General features: G+C 46.5%; 1 protein-coding gene across 1 annotated transcript in view; it reads left to right on the top strand.

The window, feature by feature from the left end:
- The first annotated feature begins 241 nt into the window (after positions 1 to 241).
- Positions 242 to 12,201, top strand: part of LOC129820255 (enhancer of filamentation 1-like) — a 74,323-nt gene continuing 62,363 nt past the window's right edge. Inside the window, exon 1 of the mRNA XM_055877295.1 lies at positions 242 to 506. Coding sequence (XP_055733270.1) covers positions 495 to 506 — 12 coding nt within the window. The 5' untranslated portion in view covers positions 242 to 494. The remainder of the gene's footprint in view (positions 507 to 12,201) is intronic.

Raw genomic sequence — 12,201 nt, 5'->3', positions numbered from 1 at the left:
TAGGTGCATGTACATTGCACCAAGCGAAGTCCCATAAGACTTTGGGTCATAATTCACTACATTTTATAAATGCTTTCCTCCAGTGGTCCTTACCTCTAACGTAGTCAATAGACACGGACATTAAAAATCGTAGCAGGCCGTTCATTATATGACGTCAGTTGTACGCTGCAGCGACAGGGGAGGTACCCGGGTCCGATTTGACCAATGGGTTAAGAGACATTGTAAATGAGCTGAGGCGCTCATGTAGTAAGATCATTCTCGTTCAGCGGCAACCAGATACGTATATTGCAGAATCTGGGTGATACGCACGGCTGGGTTGAAAAGTATTGAAGGAAACATTCGCCTTTTTATTGTCTTTACCATTGACCAAATTTTGATGGCTATTTGATCGCAAAATAAAACGTTTCGTTGCGACATTCGCATGTGTTCTCTTTGACGCGACAAGCGGATATTTGACACTTCCTCGGAGTCAGAGAGAAGACGAGGCGCTCAAAATGAAGTACAAAGTAAGTGACTCTCCACAAAGTCATTGAAATGAGATCTTCAGGAATTCACTGACAAGGTTGTTGTAATGGATTTATTACATTATTTTGTGATTATAAACTGTCAAAACACCAATATTTCCTCTCCTTCAGACTAGACGTTATGTAGCCTAGGGCTATGTATTGGGGAAAAGTTATAACTATTTTCACCACAAATAAAAACAAGAAGGAACCTGAGTTAGTTTCAATTCAGATTGTAACAATGTTGTATTAACAGTGTTGTAGGCTAACAACATTTGTGTAACAATGTTAGCCAGGGAGACATTTAGCCCACCGCAGCGGTGGGATGTCAACGCGGGAAGAGGGTGTTCCGTGCTCTGTCAGTTTGTTCTTTGGTCTCCAGTCATAAACAGGGACATTACGATATGAATGAAATTGTTTTTTTTTAAATACGTCCAGTTACTTTCTCTGTGCGTAGGCTATGCGCTCTTCCAAAGTGGGCGAAGTGGGATTTAAAGTGCTGAAGTGATGCTCGAATCGCATGTGACGCTGAATACTAGCCTACATAAGAATGCTCCTCTCTGCCGATGAATTCCTTCTCCTTTTCCCAAGAATTCCCTCTCCTCTTCCCAAGAATTCCCTCTCCTCTTCCCAAGAATTCCCTCTCCTCTTCCCAAGAATTCCCTCTCCTCTTCCCAAGAATTCCCTCTCCTCTTCCCAAGAATTCCCTCTCCTCTTCCCAAGAATTCCCTCTCCTCTTCCCAAGAATTCCCTCTCCTCTTCCCAAGAATTCTCTCTCCTCTTCCCAAGAATTCCCTCTCCTCTTCCCAAGAATTCTCTCTCCTCTTCCCAAGAATTCCCTCTCCTCTTCCCAAGATTTATCTCTCCTCTGTCCATGGGTCAATTTATTTCGGAGTAATCAAATACCCATGCGTTGACAGTGAACGCTATACCTTCACGGGTAATAAATAATACATGATTGTATCGAATCAGGTTACTTAGTAGGAGGATATGTCGGCACAGTCATTCTGAGTTCTCTCCCTGTATCCCCTTGTTGTCCGTCCGACCGTGGCTGTAACTTTGTTTGGCCAATATATTTTGTTTACACTCAAGTTCTGCCGAACAAACGAGACATTCAGTGAAGTTGATTTAACCCGTTCTACCCTGTGGGTGTGAGTCCTAGCACTGAGTGGCCTGTTGTAACAAGTTAACCTCGTTATACAAAATGGTCTCCATGACAGAGCATATTCAGGGGTTTTTAAAAAGCTGCTTAGATTGCATAATTGAATAGACTTCACTGTTCATGAGATCTGTAATGTAACTGAGATTACTCAGTTACAGCATCAGCATAAAATCTTCCCTTCGGGGCATGGGTCTGTCTGTCTCTCAACTCCTAAGTCAAGGAAACCTGGCCTCTGTTATACTTTCAGCCCTTCCAGTCACCATTAACAAACTCTGTAAGGCACTGATTGGAGCTTATGGAAAGAGCTCACTTCCTACTATGGTTTGAGGTTCAGGACTCTTCTCGATTGGAATGCTTTTGTCTTCTTCACACTATCAGAGAAATGTAGGGCACTTGGCAAGAGAGCTGACTATTAGTTCTGGATCCAACTGATGGTGCTGTTTGGAATCCTCCAGAATACTGTAGTTACTGAAATAACCTCCTCTGTGGGTCTTTATTGGAGTCATGTGCTTGGGTCTGAACTCTGTGTTATCCTACCATATTAGGAATGCCAGTACTCACAGCTCTGTCATGCAAAGCTGTGATGTAGTTTTCTGGTGTTTGGGTAGTGTTAAGGGCCAATGACTTCAGTGTTAAGTTACCACAATGCTGAAATGCTCGGCTTGGCCTTAATCGTTGGGAAAAGAACCCACATCTAGATTAGTATTAGAAGACCCCTCATTTGCCTGAAGTCCACTTCACACTTCTGAGTGCATGGCGCATGCAGGCTTTCCCTAAGGGCCTAGTGATTGTGGCGTCATGTGTGCTGTGTGTGTTTCGTCATGTATTCAGCCTTATACTGTAGGTCTGTTCTTCCATCCTGGAGTAATACAGGGCTCTTTAGGGCGACAGGGTTTGTTTTCAGGCACTGTAGGGGTTGGATTGGTATACTGCCTTCCTGTTCGCTCTGACACAGCAGACCTGACATTGTTGGACTCACTACTACTCCACTCCTCTCTACTACTCTCTACTACTCCACTCCTCTCTCTACTACTCTCTACTACTCCACTCCTCTCTCTACTACTCTCTACTACTCCACTCCTCTCTCTACTACTCTCTAATACTCCACTCCTCTCTACTACTCTCTACTACTCCACTCCTCTCTCTACTACTCCCTACTTCTCCACTCCTCTCTCTACTACTCTCTACTACTCCACTCCTCTCTCTACTACTCTCTACTACTCCATTCCTCTCTCTACTACTCTCTACTACTCCACTCCTCTCTACTACTCTCTACTACTCCACTCCTCTCTCTACTACTCTCTACTACTCCATTCCTCTCTCTACTACTCTCTACTACTCCACTCCTCCCTCTACTACTCTCTAATACTCCACTCCTCTCTCTACTACTCCACTCCTCTCTACTACTCTCTACTACTCCACTCCTCTCTACTACTCTCTACTACTCCACTCCTCTCTCTACTACTCTCTAATACTCCACTCCTCTCTCTACTACTCCACTCCTCTCTACTACTCTCTACTACTCCACTCCTCTCTCTACTACTCTCTACTACTCCACTCCTCTCTACTACTCTCTACTACTCCAATACTCTCTCTACTACTCTCTAATACTCCACTCCTCTCTCTACTACTCCACTCCTCTCTCTACTACTCCACTCCCCTCGCTACTACTCTCTACTACTCCACTCCTCTCTAAACTACTCTCTACTACTCCACTATTCTCTCTACTACTCTCTACTACTCCACTCCTCTCTACTACTCTCTACTACTCCACTCCTCTCTACTACTCTCTACTACTCCACTCCTCTCTCTACTACTCTCTACTACTCCACTCCCCTCTACTACTCTCTACTACTCCACTCCTCTCTGCTACTCTCTACTACACCACTCCTCTCTCTACTACTCCACTCCTCTCTACTACTCCACTCCTCTCTCAACTACTCTCTACTACACCACTCCTCTCTACTACTCTCTACTACTCCACTCCTCTCTACTACTCTCTACTACACCACTACTCTCTACTACTCCACTCCTCTCTACTACTCTCTACTACACCACTCCTCTCTCTACTACTCCACTCCTCTCTCTACAAATCTCTACTACTCCACTCCTCTCTCTCCTACTCCACTCCTCTCTCTACTACTCTCTACTACTCCACTCCTCTCTACTACTCCACTCCTCTCTACTACTCTCTACTACTCCACTCCTCTCTCTACTACTCTCTACTACACCACTCCTCTCTACTACTCCACTCCTCTCTACTACTCTCTACTACTCCACTCCTCTCTACTACTCTCTACTACACCACTACTCTCTACTACTCCACTCCTCTCTACTACTCTCTACTACACCACTCCTCTCTCTACTACTCCACTCCTCTCTCTACAAATCTCTACTACTCCACTCCTCTCTCTCCTACTCCACTCCCCTCTCTACTACTCTCTACTACTCCACTCCTCTCTACTACTCTCTACTACTCCACTCCTCTCTCTACTACTCTCTACTACACCACTCCTCTCTACTACTCCACTCCTCTCTACTACTCTCTACTACTCCACTCCTCTCTACTACTCTCTACTACTCCACTCCTCTCTCTACTACTCTCTACTACACCACTCCTCTCTACTACACCACTCCTCTCTACTACTCCACTCCTCTCTACTACTCCACTCCTCTCTACTACTCTCTACTACTCCTCTCTCTACTACTCCACTCCTCTCTCTACTACTCTCTACTACTCCACTCCTCTCTCTACTACTCCACTCCTCTCTCTACTACTCTCTACTACTCTACTCATCTCTCTACTACACCACTCCTCTCTCTACTACACCACTCCTCTCTCTACTTCTCCACTCCTCTCTACTACTCCACTCCTCTCTAGTACTCTCTACTACTCCACTCCTCTCTATCTTACTCCACTTCTCTCTCTACTACTCTCTACTATTCCAATCCTCTTTCTACTACTCTCTAATACTCCACTCCTCCCTCTAATACTCCACTCCTCCCTCTACTACTCCACTCCTCTCTCTACTACTCCACTCCTCTCTACTACTCCACTCCCCTCGCTACTACTCTCTACTACTCCACTCCTCTCTCTACTACTCCACTCCTCTCTCTACTACTCCACTCCTCTCTCTACTACTCCACTCCTCTCTTAACTACTCTCTACTACTCCACTCCTCTCTCTACTACTCCACTCCTCTCTACTACTCTCTACTACTCCACTCCTCTCTACTACTCTCTACTACTCCACTCCTCTCTCTACTACTCTCTACTACTCCACTCCTCTCTACTACTCTCTACTACTCCACTCCTCTCTACTACTCTCTACTACTCCACTCCTCTTTACTACTCCATGCCACTCTACTACTCTCTACTACTCTACTCCTCTCTCTACTACTCCACTCCTCTCTCTACTACTCTCTACTACTCCACTCCTCTCTCTACTACTCCACTCCTCTCTCTACTACTCCACTCCTCTCTCTACTACTCTCTACTACTCCACTCCTCTCTCTACTATACCACTCCTCTCACTACTACTCCACTCCTCTCTACTACTCCACTCCTCTCTAGTACTCTCTACTACTCTACTCCTCTCTCTACTACTCCACTCCTCTCTCTACTACTCTCTACTACTCTACTCCTCTCTCTACTACTCCACTCCTCTCTCTACTACTCTCTACTACCCCACTCCTCTCTCTACTACCACACTCCTCTCTCTACTTCTCCACTTCTCTCTCCTACTCCACTCCTCTCTCTCCTACTCCACTCCTCTCTCTACTACTCTCTACTATTCCACTCCTCTTCCTACTACTCTCTACTACAACACCCCTCTCTCTACTACTCCACTCCTCTCTACTACTCCACTCCTCTCTACTACTCTCTATTACACCACTCCTCTCTCTACTACTCCACTCCTCTCTACTACTCCACTCCTCTCTACTACTCCACTCCTCTCTACTACTCCACTCCTCTCTACTACTCTACTCCTCTCTCTACTACTCCACTCCTTTCTCTACTACTCTACTACTCTCTACTACTCCACTCCTCTCTACTACTCCACTCCCCTCGTTACTACTCTCTACTACTCCACTCCTCTCTCTACTACTCCACTCCTCTCTCTACTACTCCACTCCTCTCTCTACTACTCCACTCCTCTCTTAACTACGCTCTACTACTCCACTCCTCTCTCTACTACTCCACTCCTCTCTACTACTCTCTACTACTCCACTCCTCTCTACTACTCTCTACTACTCCACTCCTCTCTCTACTACTCTCTACTACTCCACTCCTCTCTACTACTCTCTACTACTCCACTCCTCTCTACTACTCTCTACTACTCCCCTCCTCTTTACTACTCCATGCCACTCTACTACTCTCTACTACTCTACTCCTCTCTCTACTACTCCACTCCTCTCTCTACTACTCTCTACTACTCCACTCCTCTCTCTACTACTCCACTCCTCTCTCTACTACTCCACTCCTCTCTCTACTACTCTCTACTACTCCACTCCTCTCTCTACTATACCACTCCTCTCTCTACTACTCCACTCCTCTCTACTTCTCCACTCCTCTCTAGTACTCTCTACTACTCTACTCCTCTCTCTACTACTCCACTCCTCTCTCTACTACTCTCTACTACTCTACTCCTCTCTCTACTACTCCACTCCTCTCTCTACTACTCTCTACTACCCCACTCCTCTCTCTACTACCACACTCCTCTCTCTACTACTCCACTTCTCTCTCCTACTCCACTCCTCTCTCTCCTACTCCACTCCTCTCTCTACTACTCTCTACTATTCCACTCCTCTTTCTACTACTCTCTACTACAACACCCCTCTCTCTACTACTCCACTCCTCTCTACTACTCCACTCCTCTCTACTACTCTCTATTACACCACTCCTCTCTCTACTACTCCACTCCTCTCTACTACTCCACTCCTCTCTACTACTCCACTCCTCTCTACTACTCCACTCCTCTCTACTACTCTACTCCTCTCTCTACTACTCCACTCCTTTCTCTACTACTCTACTACTCTCTACTACTCCACTCCTCTCTACTACTCCACTCCCCTCGCTACTACTCTCTACTACTCCACTCCTCTCTCTACTACTCCACTCCTCTCTACTACTCTCTACTACTCCACTCCTCTCTACTACTCTCTACTACTCCACTCCTCTCTCTACTACTCTCTAATACTCCACTCCTCTCTCTACTACTCCACTCCTCTCTACTACTCTCTACTACTCCACTCCTCTCTCTACTACTCTCTACTACTCCACTCCTCTCTACTACTCTCTACTACTCCAATACTCTCTCTACTACTCTCTAATACTCCACTCCTCTCTCTACTACTCCACTCCTCTCTCTACTACTCCACTCCCCTCGCTACTACTCTCTACTACTCCACTCCTCTCTAAACTACTCTCTACTACTCCACTATTCTCTCTACTACTCTCTACTACTCCACTCCTCTCTACTACTCTCTACTACTCCACTCCTCTCTACTACTCTCTACTACTCCACTCCTCTCTCTACTACTCTCTACTACTCCACTCCCCTCTACTACTCTCTACTACTCCACTCCTCTCTGCTACTCTCTACTACACCACTCCTCTCTCTACTACTCCACTCCTCTCTACTACTCCACTCCTCTCTCAACTACTCTCTACTACACCACTCCTCTCTACTACTCTCTACTACTCCACTCCTCTCTACTACTCTCTACTACACCACTACTCTCTACTACTCCACTCCTCTCTACTACTCTCTACTACACCACTCCTCTCTCTACTACTCCACTCCTCTCTCTACAAATCTCTACTACTCCACTCCTCTCTCTCCTACTCCACTCCTCTCTCTACTACTCTCTACTACTCCACTCCTCTCTACTACTCCACTCCTCTCTACTACTCTCTACTACTCCACTCCTCTCTCTACTACTCTCTACTACACCACTCCTCTCTACTACTCCACTCCTCTCTACTACTCTCTACTACTCCACTCCTCTCTACTACTCTCTACTACACCACTACTCTCTACTACTCCACTCCTCTCTACTACTCTCTACTACACCACTCCTCTCTCTACTACTCCACTCCTCTCTCTACAAATCTCTACTACTCCACTCCTCTCTCTCCTACTCCACTCCCCTCTCTACTACTCTCTACTACTCCACTCCTCTCTACTACTCCACTCCTCTCTACTACTCTCTACTACTCCACTCCTCTCTCTACTACTCTCTACTACACCACTCCTCTCTACTACTCCACTCCTCTCTACTACTCTCTACTACTCCACTCCTCTCTACTACTCTCTACTACTCCACTCCTCTCTCTACTACTCTCTACTACACCACTCCTCTCTACTACACCACTCCTCTCTACTACTCCACTCCTCTCTACTACTCCACTCCTCTCTACTACTCTCTACTACTCCACTCCTTTCTCTACTACTCTACTACTCTCTACTACTCCACTCCTCTCTACTACTCCACTCCCCTCGCTACTACTCTCTACTACTCCACTCCTCTCTCTACTACTCCACTCCTCTCTACTACTCTCTACTACTCCACTCCTCTCTACTACTCTCTACTACTCCACTCCTCTCTCTACTACTCTCTAATACTCCACTCCTCTCTCTACTACTCCACTCCTCTCTACTACTCTCTACTACTCCACTCCTCTCTCTACTACTCTCTACTACTCCACTCCTCTCTACTACTCTCTACTACTCCAATACTCTCTCTACTACTCTCTAATACTCCACTCCTCTCTCTACTACTCCACTCCTCTCTCTACTACTCCACTCCCCTCGCTACTACTCTCTACTACTCCACTCCTCTCTAAACTACTCTCTACTACTCCACTATTCTCTCTACTACTCTCTACTACTCCACTCCTCTCTACTACTCTCTACTACTCCACTCCTCTCTACTACTCTCTACTACTCCACTCCTCTCTCTACTACTCTCTACTACTCCACTCCCCTCTACTACTCTCTACTACTCCACTCCTCTCTGCTACTCTCTACTACACCACTCCTCTCTCTACTACTCCACTCCTCTCTACTACTCCACTCCTCTCTCAACTACTCTCTACTACACCACTCCTCTCTACTACTCTCTACTACTCCACTCCTCTCTACTACTCTCTACTACACCACTACTCTCTACTACTCCACTCCTCTCTACTACTCTCTACTACACCACTCCTCTCTCTACTACTCCACTCCTCTCTCTACAAATCTCTACTACTCCACTCCTCTCTCTCCTACTCCACTCCTCTCTCTACTACTCTCTACTACTCCACTCCTCTCTACTACTCCACTCCTCTCTACTACTCTCTACTACTCCACTCCTCTCTCTACTACTCTCTACTACACCACTCCTCTCTACTACTCCACTCCTCTCTACTACTCTCTACTACTCCACTCCTCTCTACTACTCTCTACTACACCACTACTCTCTACTACTCCACTCCTCTCTACTACTCTCTACTACACCACTCCTCTCTCTACTACTCCACTCCTCTCTCTACAAATCTCTACTACTCCACTCCTCTCTCTCCTACTCCACTCCCCTCTCTACTACTCTCTACTACTCCACTCCTCTCTACTACTCCACTCCTCTCTACTACTCTCTACTACTCCACTCCTCTCTCTACTACTCTCTACTACACCACTCCTCTCTACTACTCCACTCCTCTCTACTACTCTCTACTACTCCACTCCTCTCTACTACTCTCTACTACTCCACTCCTCTCTCTACTACTCTCTACTACACCACTCCTCTCTACTACACCACTCCTCTCTACTACTCCACTCCTCTCTACTACTCCACTCCTCTCTACTACTCTCTACTACTCCTCTCTCTACTACTCCACTCCTCTCTCTACTACTCTCTACTACTCCACTCCTCTCTCTACTACTCCACTCCTCTCTCTACTACTCTCTACTACTCTACTCATCTCTCTACTACACCACTCCTCTCTCTAATACACCACTCCTCTCTCTACTTCTCCACTCCTCTCTACTACTCCACTCCTCTCTAGTACTCTCTACTACTCCACTCCTCTCTATCTTACTCCACTTCTCTCTCTACTACTCTCTACTATTCCAATCCTCTTTCTACTACTCTCTAATACTCCACTCCTCCCTCTAATACTCCACTCCTCCCTCTACTACTCCACTCCTCTCTCTACTACTCCACTCCTCTCTACTACTCCACTCCCCTCGCTACTACTCTCTACTACTCCACTCCTCTCTCTACTACTCCACTCCTCTCTCTACTACTCCACTCCTCTCTCTACTACTCCACTCCTCTCTTAACTACTCTCTACTACTCCACTCCTCTCTCTACTACTCCACTCCTCTCTACTACTCTCTACTACTCCACTCCTCTCTACTACTCTCTACTACTCCACTCCTCTCTCTACTACTCTCTACTACTCCACTCCTCTCTACTACTCTCTACTACTCCACTCCTCTCTACTACTCTCTACTACTCCACTCCTCTTTACTACTCCATGCCACTCTACTACTCTCTACTACTCTACTCCTCTCTCTACTACTCCACTCCTCTCTCTACTACTCTCTACTACTCCACTCCTCTCTCTACTACTCTACTCCTCTCTCTACTACTCCACTCCTCTCTCTACTACTCTCTACTACTCCACTCCTCTCTCTACTATACCACTCCTCTCACTACTACTCCACTCCTCTCTACTACTCCACTCCTCTCTAGTACTCTCTACTACTCTACTCCTCTCTCTACTACTCCACTCCTCTCTCTACTACTCTCTACTACTCTACTCCTCTCTCTACTACTCCACTCCTCTCTCTACTACTCTCTACTACCCCACTCCTCTCTCTACTACCACACTCCTCTCTCTACTTCTCCACTTCTCTCTCCTACTCCACTCCTCTCTCTCCTACTCCACTCCTCTCTCTACTACTCTCTACTATTCCACTCCTCTTCCTACTACTCTCTACTACAACACCCCTCTCTCTACTACTCCACTCCTCTCTACTACTCCACTCCTCTCTACTACTCTCTATTACACCACTCCTCTCTCTACTACTCCACTCCTCTCTACTACTCCACTCCTCTCTACTACTCCACTCCTCTCTACTACTCCACTCCTCTCTACTACTCTACTCCTCTCTCTACTACTCCACTCCTTTCTCTACTACTCTACTACTCTCTACTACTCCACTCCTCTCTACTACTCCACTCCCCTCGCTACTACTCTCTACTACTCCACTCCTCTCTCTACTACTCCACTCCTCTCTCTACTACTCCACTCCTCTCTCTACTACTCCACTCCTCTCTTAACTACGCTCTACTACTCCACTCCTCTCTCTACTACTCCACTCCTCTCTACTACTCTCTACTACTCCACTCCTCTCTACTACTCTCTACTACTCCACTCCTCTCTCTACTACTCTCTACTACTCCACTCCTCTCTACTACTCTCTACTACTCCACTCCTCTCTACTACTCTCTACTACTCCCCTCCTCTTTACTACTCCATGCCACTCTGCTACTCTCTACTACTCTACTCCTCTCTCTACTACTCCACTCCTCTCTCTACTACTCTCTACTACTCCACTCCTCTCTCTACTACTCCACTCCTCTCTCTACTACTCCACTCCTCTCTCTACTACTCTCTACTACTCCACTCCTCTCTCTACTATACCACTCCTCTCTCTACTACTCCACTCCTCTCTACTTCTCCACTCCTCTCTAGTACTCTCTACTACTCTACTCCTCTCTCTACTACTCCACTCCTCTCTCTACTACTCTCTACTACTCTACTCCTCTCTCTACTACTCCACTCCTCTCTCTACTACTCTCTACTACCCCACTCCTCTCTCTACTACCACACTCCTCTCTCTACTACTCCACTTCTCTCTCCTACTCCACTCCTCTCTCTCCTACTCCACTCCTCTCTCTACTACTCTCTACTATTCCACTCCTCTTTCTACTACTCTCTACTACAACACCCCTCTCTCTACTACTCCACTCCTCTCTACTACTCCACTCCTCTCTACTACTCTCTATTACACCACTCCTCTCTCTACTACTCCACTCCTCTCTACTACTCCACTCCTCTCTACTACTCCACTCCTCTCTACTACTCCACTCCTCTCTACTACTCTACTCCTCTCTCTACTACTCCACTCCTTTCTCTACTACTCTACTACTCTCTACTACTCCACTCCTCTGTACTACTCTCTACTACTCCCCTCCTCTCTACTACTCCACTCCTCTTTCTACTACTCTCTACTACTCCACTCCTCTCTCTACTACTCCACTCCTCTCTAATACTCCACTCCTCTCTACTACTCTCTACTACACCACTCCTCTCTACAAATCTCTACTACTCCACTCCTCTCTCTCCTACTCCACTCCTCTCTCTACTACTCTCTACTACTCCACTCCTCTCTACTACTCCACTCCTCTCTACTACTCCACTCCTCTCTCTACTACTCTACTACTCCACTCCTCTCTCTACTACTCTCTACTACTCCAC

This window comes from Salvelinus fontinalis, chromosome 22 (assembly GCF_029448725.1).
Source record: "Salvelinus fontinalis isolate EN_2023a chromosome 22, ASM2944872v1, whole genome shotgun sequence".
Lineage (NCBI taxonomy): Eukaryota > Metazoa > Chordata > Actinopteri > Salmoniformes > Salmonidae > Salvelinus > Salvelinus fontinalis.
This window is presented reverse-complemented; position numbering and strand designations above follow the sequence as displayed.